Source organism: Rhinolophus ferrumequinum, chromosome 20 (assembly GCF_004115265.2).
Source record: "Rhinolophus ferrumequinum isolate MPI-CBG mRhiFer1 chromosome 20, mRhiFer1_v1.p, whole genome shotgun sequence".
NCBI classification, from domain to species: domain Eukaryota; kingdom Metazoa; phylum Chordata; class Mammalia; order Chiroptera; family Rhinolophidae; genus Rhinolophus; species Rhinolophus ferrumequinum.
In genome coordinates this window covers 52,597,922-52,620,892 of record NC_046303.1, presented here as the reverse complement: position 1 = coordinate 52,620,892, position 22,971 = coordinate 52,597,922, and the positions used below count along the sequence as shown (strand labels likewise).

The 22,971-nt window shown below is 37.3% G+C and overlaps 1 protein-coding gene across 1 annotated transcript in view; it reads left to right on the top strand.

The window, feature by feature from the left end:
• The window catches only part of VPS41 (VPS41 subunit of HOPS complex), a 170,663-nt gene that overhangs the window by 46,121 nt on the left and 101,571 nt on the right, over nt 1-22,971 (top strand). Inside the window, exon 5 of the mRNA XM_033088546.1 lies at nt 11,711-11,785. Within this exon, the coding sequence (XP_032944437.1) occupies nt 11,711-11,785 (75 nt within the window). The remainder of the gene's footprint in view (nt 1-11,710; nt 11,786-22,971) is intronic.

Genomic DNA, 22,971 nt, shown 5'->3' with positions numbered 1-22,971 from the left:
TTTTTCTCTATATTGCTTTGGGTATTGAGAGTCTTTTGTGGTTCCATATGAATTTTAGGATTTTTTTTCCTGTAGTTTTGTAAGTATAAGGTGATCAGTAGCTGTTCGTGGAGTAAAGTATATTTCAGCCACATTATCATACAGAATTTTAAATGTAACATACGCAGCTAGGCCACATTTTACCACTACTCCTTCTGTTTATTCAAAGTGGAAAGTAAATGACTTTGCAGCTTTTTAAATTATTTCTCAAGTTGGAATGAATTGCTACTGATAAAACGTTTTTATGTCCATCTGCAGAAACAGCAGCTCTTGTTAAGAGCTGGATTATCACTTCAAGAACCTCAAATTAATGTAGTTATTAAACCTTAGAAATGTAGGATCATCTTTAAAACCTCATAAGAAGACACAGTTCTTGCATATTTACTTAAACTGTGAACTATATTATAGCTTGTGTCATGGGGAAATGATTGCCGTATGTAGTCGCTAGCTCCTCTTCATATTCAATCCTGATATTGAGAATTGAAAACCTTGGGTCCCAAAAGAACGGGGGCATGTTAGAAGTTAACTCTTTCCATTAATCGTTTCCATTGAAGGCTTACCCATTCTTTAAAACTTTTCTCATTTTTAGGAAAATAACATTTTTTTAAAAAAAATCCTGTTTCTGTTTTTATGTATTCTGCTCTTAATGAGTTTATTTAAGCTCTTATTTTTTTTAAGCTCTTATGTTTATTTAAGCTCTTATTTATTTAGCCAGTTTTCTGGTTCAGAGCCTTGAGGTTCTCATTCTTTCCACAGCTTCATTGAGTTCTTTCTTCTGTGCCTGCTGCTGGGTTTTAAAGTAGATTTCTGCTCTCTAGGAGCTCAAGTTAATTGCCAAAGGCAGGCAACAGAGTGAGTTATTGTTCTGAAACAGGTGTGCTCTGATTGGGTGTGATGTTGGAACACACAAGAGGGTGTCCCATCCAGCAGAAAGGATGTTAGGAGCCTTCCCGGGGGTCCCAGGGGAGTGGGAGTTCGTTACCTGTGCCTGGTGTGAAAACATTAAATAGCTTTACTGTTTAACTGAAAGTCCTCATGTATTCTCACTTTCAAGTAAAAGCCAGCAACCTAGCTTCCTGGTAATTAATAAGATATTTGTAACTGAAATTTGGTAACTGAAATTTCCAGCCTCTTAATTTTTGTCTCTGTCATTTTAAATTTTGTGTCGATTTTTGCATTATTTTGTTTTAATCCTGAACCAATTTTTCACTGTATGTTTATTAATCATTTTTTCTACCTTTTGTTGTCATTGTTGAAGATTTTTTTAAATCATTTAACATTTATTACATATCCAGAATTTAATATTGCTTTGAAGTCAGACTAGGAGTATATCCTTCATCTTTTCTTGTAGGATTTTTTTTTTCAGTTTCTTCCCTTAGTATTTGTTATGCTTGTTCACTTGAGATTTAATTTTTTTAATGGGTTCATGTTTTATAAGCCTTTTTTTTTGGCGGGGTGGAGGGAGGTGGGGGTAACAGATATGCTTGGTAAGAATGATGTAATTTAGCTTTTGTCACAGAACTATACATAACAAAAAGGGTCTTTATTATTCTTTTATTTAACACTGTTTATATAGCCCATTGTGGTCATTTCAACAGTGGAGATTGCTACTGTAAAGGAAAGCTAAGAGACTTCCTATTGCTCCTACCCAGGAAGTGCTTGGTGGCTTTTGGGGACAGCTGGCTGTGGAGGGTGGGTACCTACCAGTTACCATGGCTTTCAGGAGTGGCAGGGATAGGAGGCTGCAGGGACACTGAGTGAGGAACTGGCTGGAGCCAGTTCTCTTTTGCTTTCACTAAACCCATTATTTTGAGACTTTCAAGAAAGCTTCACAAAAGTTCTCCAACTTCAAGATTGTCTGTTGATAAATTCATTCTCCATTTTGATTTAAAGGATTTAATGCGAACCTAGAGATGAACTCTTAGATCACCTGAGAAGATTTGAGAATTCATAGTTAAAAGTTAGGCTGTTCTGGTCATAGAATAAGTCATTGAGATAATAAATGTTTGTTTTGTTTAATTTTGTTTTATCGATTTGTAGAAAACCCACAATTAGATGTATTTTTCAGAGGCTTCTTAAATGCAGGCGTAGGTCTTGCTTACCCTGGGGGAGGAGGAGGATTCATCAGGGGAGTGTAGAATAAGCAGTAAAATGAGCTTTTCCCGAGGATGGAAGAACAGACCTTTGCTTTTCACACATTCACGTTGCTGCAGCTGCCTGTGACCTAGCAGCATGAGGCTGCATAGGCAGCTGTGTGGGTGTTGGGATTGTCAGACTAGTGCACCTCCGAGAAGGAAATGCAATCTCATCTTCTGTTCTTATTCATTCCACCCAGTGTCCATGGGGATGCAGCATTTGTGAAAGAATCAATTATCCATTTGTTAGTCAGAGGAGCCTTACAAATTATACATTAGCAGATTGATTTCTTGGGTTCACCGTTGGGGGACCAATAGCTTAAGGTGGGATGATGAGGAGTGTCAGGGGAGAAGAAGTTGCCACAAAGCACACCATTAAAAGCCGGTTTCGAAATGACCGTGAATTTATTCCTTATTGAAGAGCTGACATAATCCAGAGTAAGTGTATTTATTTCAAGCATTTTTCATTAGTTAATTGATCATCACATGAGGTGTACATGTTGGTAATTTTGCCTTTTCTGTAAATTAAGAACTTGAGACCACCTGTGGTGGACTTGGATTTACATGTGCTGGTCCTTGCCCCCTCCCGCTTCCTTAGTCGTCTTTTTTTGTTCCATTAAGGAAACATTTTTGTATGTTCTATAGTGTCAGCTTGACATTATTGATTTTTGAACAAACTCACTTATATTGTCCAGAATTCCAAACATGTCTCTATTAGGAATAAAATTGTAGCTAATGGAAAATACAGCTGAGGCCCTTTTTCTCTGGTGCCTTATCCTGATCTACATCTACTCCAGTGTCCCGTCTTTGCAAACACACTCCATAAATTATATGTATAAAACAAGCCATTGGAAAGATCAGTGTTGAAGAATGACTGAATCTTGCACTCCAGTTTCTTTCTTGGACTGTGTCTCTTTTTCCTGTTTTTCTTATTGTTGTTATCGTTATTGTTTATTTCTAGAATCTAGAAATGACAGATACGGGTAAGGCATTTGTTCCTATTTATTTCTGAAGGGAATGATTTGGTACCATTGACAGCTGTCATATTGACATCCTGTTATTCATTTGTTCTTTATTAAATGTTACGGAACTATTATAGAAATTGATATGCATAGTGGTGATACTTGATTATCTCTCAAGATAAAAATATGTACTGCAGGTCCTCAGAATGATGACTTTAGCAATCAAGATTAAGTGTGTTTTCTTCTTGTTTTTAGATTGATGAATTCGCTACATAGTCATTTTAAAACTATTTATCTTTTGATTACAAACAAAATCAATTTTTGTTGTAAAAAATTAGCAAAACATGAAAAGGGACCACCTAAACAATAATTTCTCAGCACCCAGATGTAAGCATTGCTGACATTTGGGAGTGTGTACTTCCAGTCACATATATTACATGTAAATACCTGAAAACACAGTAGCATTTATAAACATTGGATTATACATACGCAGAGCTAGGCAGATTGTGCGATTGGGGGCACCATCCTCCGAACTGCCAAGCTGCGAAAGACTTCTGACAGCCAACTGCAAATTCTGGGAGTTCCGTTTGATGATTAGCTAAAGGACTCACAGACCTTACTGAGAGCTATTATATTCACGATTATGGTTTATTTACAGGGAAAGGATACAGGTCAAAACATCAGCCAGGGGAAGAGACGCATAGGGCAGAGCCCAGATGGTTCTAAAAGTGCCGCTTCCGTTGTATTCAGGCCATTTTACCCTGCTGGCAGAGAGATGTGCCAGCCATGGAAGCTGGCCTTGGTGTTCAGGGTTTTACTGGGGCTCTCCTCCATAGGCCTGAGTGGCTGACGTCTTGTCTACGTGGTCGATCTCGGCCTCCAGGGTGACTGGCACCCTGTGATCCAGAGACCCTACCCTAAATCTCTTAGGTGGGGGCTGGCCCCCACCTAAGACTATTGGGCTTGACTGGCCCTACCTTTAACAAGGAGGACCCTGTCATCTGCTGAGGTGACAGATTATCTCCCAGGAGCCAAGGCCAAAGGCCAGACCTCTCTTTGCTACGGCCACAGTTTTTTCTACATAATACTTTTTTTAATTTAATTTTTTTGTTTATGCCTTTAATTTTTATCATTTAGATTCCTTGCTTTTGGAAATTTAGATAATTTCCATTCCTTAGTGTCGTACAAAAGAAATCTGCTATGAAAAGCATCTTTATAAAATAATCTTCTTATTCTCCTTGGGTATAATAATAGGCAATGCAAATTTTAAAGAATTTTGATATACTTTGCCAAATGATCCTTTGGAAGGGTCTCCAAATTTGAATTCCCACCAGCAGTGTAAGAGGAGTGTGTGTTTTTGTGCATCTTTGCCAAAAGTAGGTACTTAAAATATCTTTTCTGATTTCATAGGCAAAATATCTTATTGTTTTATTTTCCATGTATTTATTATTACTGAGGTTGATGCTTATTTTTGTTTACCTACAATTTGTACTATTTCTTTTGTGAGTTAAACATTCAAATTTCTGTAAGAAGTAAAGAAAATTTTAAAATGTACAATAAGCTGCAAAATTATTTGAAATTTACATGAGAAGGAGTAAATAATCTATAATAACCTCTTGTGAATCAATTTTAAAATTATGGACACCCAGTGAAACACTCTCTTCCTCTGGATTCATGCTTAGAACTTAGAGTTCAGGGTTGTAATTTTTACTGATGTACTAACTGGCTTTTCTCTCCAGTTCTATTTGAAGTGACCCTAGAAATACAAAATATTTGTACTCTCACTTTAAAATAGGTAAGGGAAGTCAGGGGCTGATGAGCATGTGCTAACTCCCTCCTCTTCTCAGTGAGTCAGTTAAATGCAACTGTGTTGATTTGGGGTGGAGGGGGGCACATCATTTAACTCTAACTTATAATAATCACTAATAAGATAAAAATCCAGTGAACTACACCTCAGTTCTTTCTAGGTAGATGAGAGAAAACACTTTGAATAATAGAGCAAAAGAATAATAATAAAATGGGAAAACGTATTTCTAAAAAATACAATAAAGTAACAGAGATAACACTAAATGCACCACATATTCTGTTAGTAAAAAAAAAATTGCCTCAGCTTTGAAGGACACATTATCCCACAAGATGATGGGAGTGAAAAACAAAGATGTGAGCAAAAATACCTTATAAAAAGCCAAACGGAAATTAAGTACGTTGGCAATAAAAATGTTTGAGAAAAAGTAGAGTTTAAGGCAAAGAGCATTAACTAGCTGAAGGTACATTATATTGATTATATTTACAGGCTAAAAGGAAAATAGTTATACTTTTTATGTGCCAAATTATAGGGCATCTAATATCTGACCAAAGTTTATTCGACATTCAAAGAGAAATGGACAAAATTCCAGTTGGTAGCCGGAAAATTTTGAAACCTTTCTATCAGTTTTTAGTAGACCAAGAAGAGAAAAAAACAAATGATATGTAGAAATTGAATAACACAAGTAACATTAAAAATATGTCTATTTGGAGTTAAAATTGATATTATGAATTATTTTGAAAGGATGATCTCTTAGGTTTCAAAGAGAAATCGATAAATTTCTAAAAATACACAAATCACATTCTATGAACATAATTGTAGTGACACTAGAGTTTAATAATAGCTAGATAAATAAATAACAGTCTCCATCCTTTGAAATAAAATAAAATGTTACTTTTCTCAAAGAGGAAATAGTTATTTAAATTTACATCATTTTCTGGCCTCTGGCTTGTGGTCAGTGGTATACTCAAAGGAAAACACGAAACAGTTTATTATTTTATGATTAACAAATGAGCAATTACAAGCAATATATCAATGTGAGGAAATTAGAGTAAGGTCAACAAAATCGTTCTAACACAAAAAGGAAAAGTTAATATTGATTAAGAATAGAAATTAATAAAATAAAAAGCGTTTAAAAATACAATGAATTTATTGATGGAAACCTTGCTTCTATAAAAAGGCCAAGACAACTGATGAACATCTGAAAAGGCTAATGAAAGAAAAAAAAGGAAATAAAATACTGGTATACCTGTAAGATACTGCTATGTATATATTTTCATATTTGCAAATATTAAATAGGAAAATTAATGGTACCTACCTACCTCATAGAATTGCTGTGAGGATTAAATTATATAGTATGTATAAAACTCTTAGAATAAAACCGATACATAATAAACATAGTAAACACTAATTTAGTAGTAGTAGTATTACTGCTTACTATTAGTAGTATTAATCTCAGTATTATGAATATATTAAATAAGGTAAAATAAAAAATATGTCATGAAGAATTTGAAATGCACTGTTTTCTGGGAAAATGTAAATGACCAGAATAGAATTAGAAACATTTGAGTACCTTGACAATCATGGGGAAAAACATAATCTAAGAAAAAGCCCATTGAAGTTATTGATCCCAGACATTTTCATGGGCAAGTTCTTTTTTAATTTTTTTTTTTTTTTTTTTCTTTTTTAATTTTATTTAAAACTGTTAATATTTATTTTTATTGTGAAATACAACTTTTGAAAGTACATAAAATGTGCAGTGAAGCAGTTACAAAGCAGCAGTCATGTGACTACCACTGTGTTAGAGTGGACCCCGAGATCCTCCTGCTACAATTCCTTTAGAGGGTCCCACTGTACGCCCCTGAGTACTAATAACCACCTAGCTTTTCTTTCTCGTTTTGTACCATCCACCTGCTCTCCCATGCACTATACTGTAGTCGTGTCCATTTTTGTATGTTCTTTAAGTGGAATCCTAATACTGGACATGAGAAAAGGATGCCCACTATCATAGCCGCTCCCAGAATAAAACAAAGTGCAAGACCTCCAAGAGGAAGAGTATGAAACCTTATTTAAAGATGGTAAAGTCCTGAATAAATAGAGAAATGCTTTATGTATATGGATTAGAATAATCAACATTTCACTATTAAGTGAGACTGAGGGATTTTTCACCTAGTATGTATGCTGAGCGTTTTTACCATGATTGCATGCTGAGTTTCATCAACGCTTTCTGCATCCATTGAGATAATCTTTCAGTATTGCTCATTTATTTTATTAATGCAGAAAATTATATATTAATTAATTCCCCTATGTTATACCCTCCTTGTATTTCTGGAATAAACTTGGCTTTTATATGTTTGCTGACTTCATTAATATTTCCTGTAGGATTTTTTCCTTTAATTTTAATGAGTGAGATTTACTTGGACTTTTTCTTTCTTATAATATCCTTATTGAGTTTTGTTATTGTAAGTTTATGCTGGTAAGGTAAAATGAGTTAAGGAGCATTTCCTTTTTATTCTGTACCCTGGAAGAATTTGTGTATGATTGCAATTTTGTATTCTTTGAATTACATGAAGTTAACATTTTAGTGAGTAAATTTGACAGTAAATTAGATAAATAAGTACAATACATAAGTAAAATACAAAAATAAGTGAAATGCGTAAGATAGTGGTAAGTGCTAAGGAGAAAAAAAAAAGCAGTGAAAGAGTTAAAAAATGTTTGGGAGAAATTTTGAAATTTTAGATCAGATGGCCAGAGAGCATTATGAGAAAAATGACTACCGTGTTTCCCTGAAAATAAGACCTATCCCGAAAAGAAGCCCCAGTTAAGATCGTCAGCCAGATGGACGCATTTAGTATGTTATGACGATGTTCCTGAAGAAGATGACGTGGCTGTGTTTGAATAAATGTAGATTGTTGTACATGAAAAAAATAAGACATCCCTTGAAAATACGCCCTAACGCATCTTTTGGAGCGAAAATTAATAAGACCCGGTCTTATTTTCGGGGAAACACGGTACCAGTGAAGAGCTGGCAGCAAAGCTTTCCTGCACGAGCAAACAAATGCAAAGACTGTAAGGCAGGAGAAACAGCAAGAAGGCCCTTATGGCTGGAGGAGAGAACAAGGCAGAGCTGATGAGGTCAGAAGTTGGAGGGAGGGTTGTAAGGAGGTCATTTGGAACTGTGAGGTTGTAGCAAAAACTTCATCCTGAGATGGGAGGCCATCAGGGGCTTTTAAGGAAACCCTCTATTAGTTAAAAGACCATAAATTAAAAAGAAGGATGGTGGCTTGTACCTGGATGGCAGCTGAAGGGTGAGGAAAAGTCTGGATAAATTTTGTTTACAAAGATGGTAGTAATTGCTGACAGATACACATAGAATGTAAAAGCACGACAGGATGGCTCCAAGGTTTTTGCCCTGAGCCACTAGAATAATGTACTAGTCCTTAACTGAGATACGGAGGTCATCAAGAAGGGCCCTTTTATGAGGGAGTATCAGGATATGTTTTAGTTAAGATGCCCATTAGGCATCCAAGTCCATATATCAAATAGGCAATTCTGTGTATTGGTCTGTAACAGGGAGGGGTCCCATCTGGAGATGACAATTTAGGAGTCATTCCGTGACGTGGAAGAGAATACCGAGGGAGGCAGTGTAGATGTGAATGGGAAGATAGGCAAGGACCGAGCCATGAACTAGAGATCAAGGGGTCAGGAGTACCCACCCAAAGAGTCTGAGAAGGAGCAACTAGGAATTTAAAGGAAAAACAAGTATGATTTCCTGGAAGCAAAGCAGAGAGAGCTGTCAGCAGTGTAACATGCTCCTGTTAGGGAAAGTAAGTTAGGATTAAACAATGACCATTGTGTTTAGCAACATGGGGTCATTTCATCTTAAAATTTACATGGAATAATAAAAATCCTTGAGAAAAGCCATGAAAAGTGTGAAGAATTGTGACTGGGTCTTGCCTTACCAAATATCAGAACATACTTTATGCATCCTATATAATTAGATCAATGTTGAATTAATATAGCAGTGGACAAAGAGACCATAATTGAAAACCCAGAAGATTATTTCAGTGTATATAAACATGTATTGTATGATAAACATAGTTCTCTTTAGGATGAGAAGGATGAGTTATTTAATAAGTGAGGCTAGGCCAACTGGGTATCCATTTGAAAGAAAATAAAATGAATCCCTAACGTATTAAAGACTTAAATGTTAGAAATAAAGCAATGTCCATCTTGCAAAGAAATATAGTAGACCCCATATACAATGTCTGGGCAAAGAATTGTACCAAGACCTCATACCCTAAAAATAAAAAAAGGAAATTGACAAGAAAACATCAAACATGTTAATAGAAAAATGGGTAAGAAATGTGAAGAAGCAGTTTGCAGAAGAGCAAATTAATTGGCGGACAGACTTAAGAAAAATAGTTTATTAGTAGTTAGGGAAATCAATGAATATTGATCTTTGGCAGAAAAAAAGGTTAAAAGAAAAACACTTCTATTGCTAACAGAAGTGAGGGAAAGAGAATTCTCATACTTTTGAAGGTATGATTTGTTTTCCTCCCTAATATTGCTTATGTGGTGGTTCAGATTCTGCTCAGGAAGAAATACACCGGAATGAAAAGTTTGGCTTACTTGTGCATAGAATGCCACTGTGTGGCCTGGTCTCTGAATAGTAGGCACTGTAGTTCTAGACTACTGGCAGAAACTCCAAGGCCTCATTTTCCTGTCGTGCGGTGGAGGTAGCCAGCCGTCGCTGGCCGCTTTCCCCTGAAGCTGTGAGGATCAGCTAATGAGGCTGCCAGATCTTTTGGAAATGATGCAGCGCGATTCAGAGAATATTAGTACAGGCCATGTACGAGCTCTGAGCTTTTTTAGTACAAGTCTAGGAACAAATTACATCAATATTGACGTGTGTGTGCGGAGAAAATACACTTCTGAATGTAAGCTGCAGTGAAGAAGGGCCTTGTAAAGAAGGGCTACAGTCAGCACTGGGGCTCGGTTTCGTACCTGGAACTGCACTGTCCAGTAGAACTTTCTGCAGTGGTGAAAGCCTTCCGTAATGTGTCCCTGTAATACGGTAAAGCTGGTCACTTGTGGCTTTGCACACGTGGCATGTCTTGGTGCAACTGAGGAACTGAATTCTTAATTTAGTTTAATTTTAACTTACTTTCTGCATAAATGGTCACATGTGGATAGGACAGTATCAGACAGGACAGGAAACCTTGACATTGATCAGGCTCCACACACCGATTATATTATAATTTGAGGTAGATTATAATCAAAGTATGTGGAATTTATATTTGTCAAGAGTAAAATGAGTATTAAAATGTTTGGTGAGCAAAAGATCAGAATAAGGAAATTGTTAACGGAAGATATTCCGCGAGGAAAGCATTTTCCAAAGAAGACTAGATGCTGAGCGTTCAGACTTCTCCTCCAGAAATGCAGACACGTTGGCATCAGTGCTCCCCCACCAGCCTTTGCTTTGCCCATCACACCACTCCCTTTGCAGGGTACCCCTTTACCACTCAGGGCTGGAGCTCTGGCCCTGTTTTTTCTCTGTTGTGATTCTTCTCCACGGGCTTCAGTTGCTTTTCCTGTGAAATGGATCAAGCAGCTATCTTCAAGGTCCTTTCCTCTTCCAACATTCTAGGAACTTGTAAAGAGATGACCTGTGTGGTGATTTAGGACTCACGATGGGAAAGGATTCTGTCAGGCAGTACCCGGGGATCCTCAGCAGCGTCGGTCAGTCGTAGGTGGCCTTTCTAAGGGTTAGGGGTCTTGGTCTGCCCTCACTGCTTACTAACCAGCTCTAAGGTACCTTCCATTGAGAAATATCCAACATTCAATTTTGTATATTTCCATTCATTCTTAATAAACCAAACTCTTTTATCATGAGATATTAAAAATAACTGATTAGCAAGCTCTTGTTATAATTGATGAAGGCTTACTTTTCCATGGTTAGTTTGTTCCTATCATGCTTTGTGTAAGACAGTTGGAAACTGCCATTATTCAAGAAGGAAAAAAAGAGCTTGTCCTTTTTTTAATGTCAACATTCGTCGATTTTTTACTTCTATGAGAATATCCACCATTTAGTAAGTAAACAATTGGCTACATAGAGAACTGGAAAACTGTGAAAAATATTAAAAGCACAGTTGTGCATTTACACTTGGGAAAATACATCCAAAGTAGAAAGCCTGATTCGTATCTTCACAAATTTTTAAATTATAGATTACTCAAAAGAATGGGGAATGACAAAGTTAATTAATATCAACTAGACCCTGTGGGTTTCCTCCAGAAAGTACTGAGCATAAAGTATAAATAAAAGTCGGCTTACTAATTTATAAGAGGAAAACAAATAGATTGGCTGGTGAACCAAACTAAAACAATTAAAATTTTTCTTTACATCATGATTTCTATTTTGGCTTTTGTTTTGTTCTTTTAACGGATTTGGTTGGGAAAGAATTTTAAAAGTGTGGAATGAATAGAACAGAACAAGTAAAAAGGCATATAACATGTAAAAAAAACAACATTTTAGGGACCTCAACTGTGAAGTAGATAAATAACTTGGGGGAAGTCTTAGCTTTCTGGGCATATTACATGTCTGGGAACAAATCTGTATTTTACCATTTTCATTTACAAAAAAAATATGTCTTGGACTCATGCATCTAAACTAATAGACAAGTTGTATCACTTAAATTTACAGAGAGCCAAAGTGTTTGATTATTACTTTCCTAAAGTTTGACATGTTTGTTTGTTCTTTTTTTTAATAGAGTCCTGTGAAGATAAATCAGATTAGCCTGGATGAAAGCGGAGAGCACATGGGCGTGTGTTCAGAAGACGGCAAGGTATGGCGCTGATGGTCATGTGGAAAGCAGGGCTCTGGGATGTCACCCAATTCCAAGTGCTCGGAAGCCCTCTGCCTACTATATACCTGCATAGGAGAACCTGGCTTATTCTTTTTGGGTATTGGACTTGCTTTCGATGGCTCATAATTAAAGTAAAATACATTTTGCACAAATGTGCCTTAGGAAAAGTAATTACAAGAATGTCAATAATGTAACTAGTATTAAGCTGATTAACAGCTGTGGCAGGGGGATGTGTCACCTTAATCATTACTGCTATGCCACTTACACTTCAGTGACTAGTCTGCAGTTCCTGCAAGACAGTAGTTTAATGCCTTTCTGCCATAAATCCACAAAATTGGATTTTGTGGGCCTGATTTCTGTGGGCTGGTGGTTTTCATTTTCACACAAGTTATGAATGTTGCTCTTGAATTATAGAATCTTTTGATAAGCAATCATAGTTTATCAGAAGAATAAAGTGTCTTACAATGGCCACATTAAATAAATGTAAAATCAATATATGTACAGTTTTCTAAAAACCCGCACCCACTTCCTCGACCGAGGACATACATCATTTGTGCAGTGTGTAACTAACAATTATCAGTTCTTGCTGATGTTGAGCTGTGACATTTAGTGGTTGTGGTGATTGATTTTCCACTTATAAGAATGTCTTTTTTGTTTTTCAGTCAATGGAAGTCCTTTCTGATGTTGGTTTGCAATGATAAAATTCAAATGCACAGTGTATTTAAGCTACTTTTCTAAAATAACAGTTTAAGAAGAGAATGCATTAAGAATCATTACAAAACCTCACTTATTCCTGAATGAAGAGAACAGATTTCCTAATCTAATTTTGTATTTTTCATGTGATCTAAATTCAATGGGCCATTAGGATGAGTAAATTAAAAACAGTGTACTCAGTATAAAAGATTTATACCCACTTAATCTGTTAACAAAAGAAAAATGAAGTCTTGACATACAAGAATGCATTTTATATATCTCAGCCTAATGCTTCTTAAAGAGTCTTTTGAAATAGTAATTGGAACATTTGTGCTTTTCAAAAGGCACTGTCAGATTTTTACGGTACCTTCTGAAATTCTTAGATGAACGAGACTCAAAGAAAGATTGAGGGGAGAGTTGGTATGTGCAGAAATTGAAAAGAATTATCCAAACTATCGGAACATTTTTGTGTTCGTGTATTTGTAAGAAAGATCATCTTCATTTTGTTTTCTTAATGACGAGGAATTCCTTCTGGACTGATACCAATTTAATTGAACTAATTTGTGGAAAGAGAATACTCGTTTTTTTAATTGGAAAATAATTTTTACTGAGATGCTTTTTATTTAGGAATTTTCAGAGCTTTAAATGTTGGAGAATTATTATTTGATGTGGCAGAGTGGGGCTTTTTAACTACTGTGTCTGGTGGATAATGAGATAACCCTCAGATATCTTACAGTACACTTCTTGGCAGATACCTCTGTTTTCCCATTTTAGTCAAATTTATAACTGCTGTGTTTTGATGTAGACCCATGATACATTTTAAAAAGTGTTTTTCTCATATATTTTATTGGCACTGATAGAATTGAAAATAAGTGTTTCATTGCACATTTTTATGTTAGCTAGCCCTTGCTGTGGTTGTCAGTGGCGTGAAAATTGGGTAGCCAGTGTAGAGTGATCTGGTAAAGTGGTTAGTAATGATAAAAATAAAGATTATTATAAAGATAAACTCTAAATATCTAGATTGAATGCATCTTTAAATGGTTGTTGTGATTTCTCTTTCTTCAGTATATTAAGACTCCTGTATAAATAATTATTTATGTTCTATTTCAAGGATAACCTTTGATATTTATATAGCTTAAAAATCATAATTTTAACAGTTGTTTAAAATTTCCTCTATTTATTCAGCTGGTGCTCATTTCTATCTTTTTATTCCATAGCTTCTCTGTGCTTAAGTTCTAAATTTTGAGATACACTTACACATATCTTATGTGTGGGAGGGGGAGTGGTTTCAGTTTACTGGCATACATTTTTAAGTAACTTTCTGATAAGTACCTATCAATTTATTTTCTGATCTCTTATGTATTTCCTTCATACGTAAACTAGAAGCAGTTTAGAAATCGAGTTCTGGATTGAAATATTTTCTCTCAAAAATTTTGAGATGTTGTTCCCTTTTGTGTGACCTTTATCTTTGTAGACACATGTGAGGCCAGCCTACTTTTGTTCTTTCACAAAACCTTTTTAATTTTTTTCTTGTCCTGCCTTGGAACTCAGACTAATAACAATAACGACTAAGATAACCATAAGTGATGCTTGTAATTCAGTTTGCTAAGTTATGTCTTGTTTGGGTCTGTTTTCATTAATTTTTGTCTGGAACACAGTAAGCCCTTTTGATCTATATTCTGAAGTATTGTTTTCATTTCAGGAAAATTTTCTTCAGTTCTGATTTGGATTATTGCTTCAGTTCCATTTGTTCTCATTTCTTCAAAGAAACTCAATAAAACTTAGGCTGGAGGCAGTATCGTGCAGAGGCTGAGAGAGAGCTATCTCTGTGTTCCGCGTGCCTGGGCAGCTGGCACCTCGTTTGCTGTCAGTGCCTCCGCTTCCTCAGCTGGCAATGGGCACAGTGGGGGTCCTACCAGGGAATGTCCCAAGTGCCAGGTGTACAGGAGCTCTCATTCTGTATTAATTGTTTTTATGGCTAACCATTCATTCCTTAACCCACTGTATTCTGGCCTCTTCCCCTCCCGAATTACTGTACCTAAACTTTTCCAGGTTAAGAGGATGAGTGGGTTAGCACTATTCACCCTTGTTCTCCTTTCTAACGTACGTAAGTTGTAAGAAAACTTGGTCATAGAGTGTGGCACACACCCCCACCACATATGGGCTTTGCTTCTTATTGTTTTTATTCTCTCATTTCTTTGTGGTTAGGGAGAGTTTCTCTTGTTTATTTTCTTTGCTGATTTGCTTTTGTTCCAGTATCAGCTTTGCTTTGTGGAGTTGAGTTTTATTCCATTTTGTGTTTTTAATATTCCTGAAATCTTTCTGTGTCTCTCAGCTCTATTTTCATATCAGCCGGATATATATTTACTTTTTTTAAATTACAACTTCTTACAGAGTGTCAGGCAATATGGTCTGATGATGGTTAGGAGTGGAATTACCTGCCACATTTTCGCTGTGTGATGTGAACTAAGTTATTCATTACTCTCTGTGCCTCAATCTGTTTCCTTGTCTATAAAATGGAGGTAATAACAATACCTATCTCATTGGTTATTAGGAGGAATAAGTGAGTTAATATATGAAAATTTGTGTGGAAAAGTTCCTGTAGCAGAAGAAGCCTGTAGGAATTGTTAGCTCTTATCTTTTTCACCATCACCATCGTCACCGTCGTCGTTCTGTCTTTCTGCCCCAGGTTCACGGAGGTATTTCCTATTTTTTTTTTTTTTTTAATTTATTGGGGTGACAATTGTTAGTAAAATTACATAGATTTCAGGTGTACAATTCTGTATTACATCATCTAAATCCTATTGTGTGTTCACCACCCAGAATCACTTCTCCTTCCATCACCATATATTTGATCCCCTTTACCCTCATCCCCCACCGCCCTCCCCCCTTACCCTCTAGTAACCACTAAACTTGTCTCTGTGTATGAGTTTTTGTTTCTCATTTGTTTGTCTTGTTCTTTTGTTGTTTTTGGTTTATATACCACATATCAGTGAAATCATATGGTTCTCTGCTTTTTCTGTCTGACTTATTTCGCTTAGCATCATACTCTCTCAAGATCTATCCACAGATGGTCCTATATCATCTTTTCTTACCACCAAATAATATTCCATTGTGTATATGTACCACAACTTCTTTATCCATTCATCTATCGAAGGACATTTTGGTTGTATCTATGTCTTGGCCACCATAAACAAAGTTGCAATGAACATTGGAGCACACGTGTCTTTATGAATAAATGTTTTCAGATTTTTTGGGTAGATACCCAGGAGAGGGATTGCTGGGTCATATGGTAATTCTATTCATAATTTTTTGAGGAACCTCCACACTGCCTTCCATAACGGCTGCACCAGTCTGCATTCCCACCAACAGTGTATGAGGGTTCCTTTTTCTCCACAGCCTCTCCAACACTTGTTACTATTTGTCTTGTTGATGATAGCCATTCTGACTGGGGTGAGGTGATATCTCATTGTGGTTTTTATTTGCATTTCTCTGATGATTAGTGATGTTGAGCATTTTTTCATATGTCTATTTGCCATTTGTATGTCCTCTTTGGAGAAATGTCTCTTCAGGTCCTCTGCCCATTTTTCAATTGGGTTGTTTGTTTTTTTGTTGTTGAGTTTCATGAGTTCCTTGCATATTTTGGATATTAGCCCCTTATCGGAGGAACTGTTTGCAAAAATCTTCTCCCATTCAGTTGGTTGCCTCTTTATTTTGTCGATGGTTTCTTTTGCTGTGCAGAAGCTTTTGAGTTTCATATAGCCCCATTCGTTTATTTTAGCTTTTACTTCCATTGCCTTTGGAGTCAAATTCATCAAATGCTCTTTGAAGCCAAGGTCCATAAGTTTAGTACCTATGTTTTCTTCTATGCAGTTTATTGTGTCAGGTCTTATGCTTAAGTCTTTGATCCATTTTGAATTAATTTTGGTACATGGTGACAGATAGCAATCCGGTTTCATTCTTTTGCACGTGGCTATCCAGTTCTCTCAGTACCATTTACTGAAGAGGCTATCTTTCCTCCATTGTATGTTTTTTTAGCTTCCTTGTCAAAAATTATCTGTCCATAGTTATGTGGTTTTATTTCTGGGTTCTCAATTCTATTCCATCTGTCTACGTGTCTGTTTTTCTGTCAATACCGTGCTGTTTTGATTATTGTAGCCCTGTAGTACAAGCTAAAGTCAGGGAGTGTGATACCTCCAGTATTGTTCTTTTTTCTTAAGATTGCTTTGACTATTCGGGGTCTTCTGTGATTCCAAACAAATCTGATGATTTTTTTTCTATTTCTTTAAAAAATGCCATTGGGATTTTGATGGGGATTGCATTAAATCTGTATATTGCTTTGGGTAATATGGCCATTTTAACTATGGTGATTCTTCCAATCCATGAGCACGGAATGTCTTTCCATTTCTTTGTGTCTTCAATTTCTTTCAAAAATGTCTTACAGTTTTCAGCATATAGGTCCTTCACATCCTTGGTTAAGTTTATTCCTAGATATTTTATTCTTTTTGCTGCAATTGCAAAAGGAATTGTTTTTTGTATTTCTTTTTCTGAGATTTCATTGTTAGTATATAGGAATGCAATGGACTTTTGTACGTTGATTTTGTAGCCAGCAACTTTACTGTATTCGTTGATTGTTTCTAATTGCTTTTTGGTGGAGTCTTTAGGGTTTTCTATATATAGCATCATGTCATCTGCAAAGAGTGATAATTTAACTTCTTCATTCCCAATTTGGATGCCTTTTATTTCTTTCTCTTGCCTGATTGCTCTGGCAAGGACTTCCAACACTATGTTGAAAAGCAGAGGTGATAGGGGACAGCCCTGTCGTGTTCCTGAACGTAGAGCAAAGGGCTTCAGTTTTTCACCATTAATTATGAGATTAGCTGAGGGCTTGTCATATATGGCCTTTATCATGTTAAGGTATTTTCCTTCTGTTCCTATTTTATGAAATGTTTTAATCATAAATGGATGTTGTATCTTGTCAAATGCTTTTTCAGTATGAACTGATATCATCACATGATTTTTGTCCTTTATTTTGTTTATATGATGTATCACATTGATGCATTTGTGGATGTTAAACCATCCTTATGCCCTGGGGATGAACCCCACTTGGTCGTGATGAATAATCTTTTTAATGCATTGTTGTATTCGATTTGCTAGAATTTTGTTTATGATTTTTGCATCTGTATTCATCAGATATATTGGTCTGTAGTTTTTTTGTGTTGTCCTTACCAGGTTTTGGTATCAGGGTAATGTTGGCCTCATAAAATGAGTTAGGGAGTACTGTCTCTTCTTCAATTTTTTGGAAGAGTTTGAGCAGGACTGGTATTAGATCCTCTTTGCAGTTCTGGTAGAATTCACTAGTGAAGCCATCTGGTCCCAGACTTTTGCTTTTGGGAAGGTTTTGGATGACTGATTCAATTTCGTTACTGGTGATCAGTCTGTTTAGATTTTTCCAGTTCTTCATGGTTCAGCCTTGGAAGGCTATATGTTTCTAAGAACTTGTCCATTTCTTCTACGTTATTGAATTTGGTGGCATATCGTCCTTCATAGTATTCTTGGATGATCCTTTGTATTTCTGTGGTGTCCGTGATAACTTCCCCTTTTTCATTTCTGGTTTTGTTAATTAGTGTCTTCTCTCTTTTTATCTTAGTGAGTCTAGCCACGGGTTTGTCAATTTTGTTAATCTTTTCAAAGAAGCAGCTCTTTGTCACATTAATTTTTTCTATTGTCTTTTTATTCTCTATTTCATTTAGTTCTGCTCTGATTTTTGTTATTTCCTTCTTCTGCTGACCTTGGGCTTCATTTGTTCTTCTTTTTATAGTTCTTTAAGGTGTAATGTGCGGTTATTTATTTGGGATTTTTCTTGTTTCTTGAGATAGGCCTGTAATGATATAAATTTCCCTCTTAAAACTGCTTTTGCTGCATCCCAAAAATTTTGATAGGATGTATTTTCATTGTCATTTGTTTCTGTGTATCTTTTGATCTCTCCTCTTAATTTCTTCTTTGACCCAGTCGTTCTTTAAAAGTATGTTGTTTAATCTCCATGTATTTGTGTTTTTTCCTGCTTTCTTTTTGCAGGTGATATCCAATTTCAAAGCCTTGTGCTCAGAGAATATTCTTGGTATGATTTCAATCTTCTTAAATTTGCTGAGGCTGATTTTATGTCCCAATATATGGTCTATCCTTGAGAATGTTCTATGTACACTAGAAAAGAATGTATAGTCTGATGTTTTAGGATGAAGTGCTCTATATATGTCAATTATGTCCATTTCATCTAATGTGTCATTTAGGGCTGCTATTTTGTTATTTATTTTCTGTTTGGATGATCTATCCATAGCTGTCAATGATGTATTTAAGTCCCCTATTATAATTGTGTTTTGGTCAATTTCTCCCTTAGTTCTGTTAGTAGTTGCTTGGTATATTTCGGTGCTCCCTGACTGTGGGCATAAATATTGATGACTGTTATTTGTTCTTGTTGTATAGTCCCCTTTACCGTTATGAAATGTCCATCTTTGTCTCTTGTTATCTTTTTCACCCTGAAGTCTGTTTCATCTGATATCATTAAGGCTACACCTGATTTTCTCTGGGTACCATTTGCTTGAGTGTCAATTTCCACCCTTTCACTTTGAGTCTGTGCTTGTCCTTGTAGCTGAGATGTATCTCTTGGAGACAGCATATGGTTGGGTTTAGTTTTTTGATCCATTCTGCTACTCTGTGCCTTTTTATTGGTGAGTTCAGTCCATTTACATTTAGGGTGATTATTGATATGTGAGGATTTCCTGTCATTCTATCTTTAGTTTTCTGGTAAGGCTGTGTCTCCATTGTTTCTTTGCCTTTTTGTTGTTGTCTGTTATTTCTGTATGGTGGTATTCTGTGATGTTTCCTTCTGTTTCTTCTTTTATTACAGTATATATTTTAGTTCTGGATTTTTTTTGAGTGGTTACCCTTAAGTTTATGTAAAAAAAAGTTTGATATTTAGAGTATTCCATTTTCTTCAGCACACTTACTTTCTCCATTCCCATATTCCGGTTCAGGCCTTTACTCTCCCCCTTTTTATGTTTTGGTTGCCACAAATTGTCCCTGTTGATGGTGGTCGAATAGCCTCCTCTAGTATTTCTTGTAGTGCAGGTCGTGTGTTAGAGAATTCCCTCAGCTTCTGTATGTCTGCAAAGGTCTTTATTCCTCCTTCATATCTAAAGGATATCTTTGCTGGATACATTACACTTGGCTCATAATTTCTCTCTTTCAATAGTTTGAATATTTTGTTCCACTCCCTCCTGGCTAGTAGAGTTTCTGCTGAAAAATCTGATGATAATCTAATGGGCTTTCCTTTGTAGGTTACCGTCTTCTTTTCCCTGGCTGCCTTGAGGATTCTTTCTTTGTCGTTGATTTTAGACAGCTTCAATACAATGTGCCTTGGAGAAGGCCTGTTGGGATTGAGGTAATTAGGTGTTCTATTTGCTTCTTGGATTCGAGGATCCAGTTCTGTCCACAAGTTTGGGAAGTTCTCATCAACAATTTGTTTGAATATATTCTCTGTTCCATTCTCTCTTTCTTCTCCTTCTGGAATGCCCATTATTCTTATATTGCTCTTTCTGATGGCGTCAGAAAGTTCTTGTAGAGTTCTTTCATTTCTTTTAAGTCTCAAGTCTCTTTCTTATTCTATCTGTGTAATTTCCAGGTTTCTATCTTCGATGTCACTGATTCTTTCCTCCATCTGGTCAACTCTGCTACCTAAGCTGGTTATTTCATTCTTAATTTCTTCTATTGAGTTCTTAGTCTCCAGAAATTCTATTTGGTTCTTTTTTAAAGTTTCAGTCCCTTTCGTAAAATGCTCATGTTGTTCTTCGATTGTGTTTCTGAGTTCATTAAACTGCCTTTCTGTGTTTTCTTGCATCTCATTCAATTTTTTCAGAACTGCAAACTTGAATTCTCTGTCGTTTAAGTCACATATTTCCATATCTTTAAGTTCCGTTTCTGGAGACTTTTCACTTTCTTTCTGAGCTGTCTTGTTGCCTTGGTTATTCATGACAATTACTGATTTATTATTTCTATTCCTAGACATGTACAGGAGTGGCCTCTGCAACAAGTTGATAGGAAGAGGTCTTTCTTTTGTTTTTCAGTACTTGTGGTAGAATGTTTTATTTTCTCTCTGACTTCAGCCTTTTTTTCGTCTCTCACAAGGTAGTGCTATGTTTTCTCTGCACTATTACAGCTTCTCACACAATGGGGGGATTCCCTGGGAGATGAACTTCTCCTCTGTTAATAGTTCGCCAGGGACACAGGGCGCAGTGTCCGTGTGGGTATGTGGAGAGCTTGTGAAGTTCCAAAGCTCCTCCAGCACCAGATTCAGAGTCCGTGTGTTTCAGCAGTTCTTTTTACTCCTGCAGGGCTCCACCCAGATAGGTGGGGCCAGGGGCGGGGTGAGTTGTGAGAGGTGGCCCAGAGCAATGGCGGTGACCACCACCACAGCCGGTCCTGTTTCCACAGCTCCCTCCCCTGTGCCGGAACTAGTTGGGCTGCGAACCTGTGTCTGTGGTCCACAGTTCTCAGAACAGCAAATATTCTGTTCTTTTCATCTGACACTGCTACTGTTCCGCTTCTAGCACCTGGCAGGTGGGGGCGGGGTGAGCTCTGGGAGAGTCGGGAGGGGGCGGCCAGTCTCAGTGCCTAAGGCTTCCGTTCTCTGCTCGGCAGTGAGGGCTTAAACCACCATTTTCAGCCTTCTTCCATCAGTCTTTGCTCCGAGGTCTCTGCCGTGAGCATTGGGTTCAGCCGTGTTATATGCTGCCCCCTCAGCCCTGTGGGCCATAAGCGGAGCCCTCGCAGTCCGAGTGCTTCCCTCTCCCGCAGCTGCGGTAGCTCCGGGATGCAGCGAGCTCGGAGCCCTGAGTCAGGTCTGCGTCCTGCGCCTGCCCACGCGGCTCCGTCTCCGCGCTTCTCCCTTCCCTCGTCCCCCACTGGCGCGATTCGCCCACTTTTCTGTGAATTCAGTAGTGGCCCTCTTCCTCTTGCCTGTCTGCTGTGCAGGGTGTCCTTTGTGGAGTTATAGCTGTTCCATCTGTTGTAAATTCCAGGGGAGGTTTAGAGAGGCTCACCTCACGCCGCCATTTTGATGACGTCCTCAAGTACATTTTTCACGGAGGTCTTTTCTTACTGAAGTCACCAAAGAGTTTTCTAGTTTTTCTTTCTTTTCTGGTTACTGTTAAAACATTTTGAAAGGCATGGTTTTTCTCCCTCTGCGTCATTGGAATTGTGTTCTGCGGTATTCTTTTTACAGCTCTTGCGTGTGTTTTTGTTGCTTGTTTAATCCAATCCAGAGAAACTCTTTCTGAACCTGGGTTAGCCTCGAGATGGTGTCTGGCTGCCCTCGGCCATGCACATCCTCCTTTAGGACTTGTGGGATCACTTCTTAGTTCCACACAGGTTACTGTTAATTTCCTCTCACCAGAGGGAACCCGCTGACAGCTGCCCCAGGGAGAGGTGGGAACCTCTGCTACCATCTCTCTCTGCTCTCTGGCTCTCAACATGGGTGGAGAATATGGAAACCAGTCTTCCCTGTGAGGGTCCCTTCAGCACCCTCCCTTCATGTCATGACAGTTTCTATGTTCATCCTGTTCTAATTACTTGCTGTTATTTGGAAGCTGGGGTTTAAGAGAGGTTGTTACAAGGGAAGTACCAACTGGGATGGTTGTCTGACACTCTGCCCACCTCACACACTGTTCCTCTACATCAGATGGGGTGTCACCCAGTTTTCTGGGTGGCAGATCCGTAGAAATTCATGCTGAGGGGAGAGGGAACCATACCTTAACTTATTGTTTCATGAGGGTAGCTCTCCTTTATGTCAGGCAGTAAAACACATATCACATACCTACTTCTTTGTAGTTAATGACAAACTCTAGTACTTTGCAGTAGATTGATCATAAAGCCAATTGTTCTGAATTCTCTTTTTCTTCATTAGGTATTTTGGTGACAAATTGGGGGAGGTTGTTAGGGCTGCTACAGGGGATACCATTTTCAAAAGGATCATCTCTGTTTTAACCTTTGTATGATTCTTAGATGAGGTCTTCCTGAAAGCTCTCTAGGCTGTCATTCAATGGAATCTCTTCACAAATGATTATGATATTTACTGACAAAATGCCGAAATAGATAAAGAGAGAGAGAGAGAGGAAATTAATGAGATTTGTTTGGGAATTTATTAGCTTTAGCAGCATAACTTAGGATCAACTAGTTTGGGCTGTCACATAAGTGAAATGAGCCGCAACACTGAAGGTTTTACAAATCACCCTGCTTGCACTGATAAAGTTTCTGAGATTCGTCTTGTGAAGTTACAATATTTGTTTTTATACTGAAGGAGAAAATAAGGACAGTTGAGGAAAATGTTATTTAGTTAAGCATTCTAATAGAGAGTGACCTAAGAGTTCAGGTCTTTCTTTGCTGCCTTCAGCAAACACTGATCCAGCCCCTGCTCT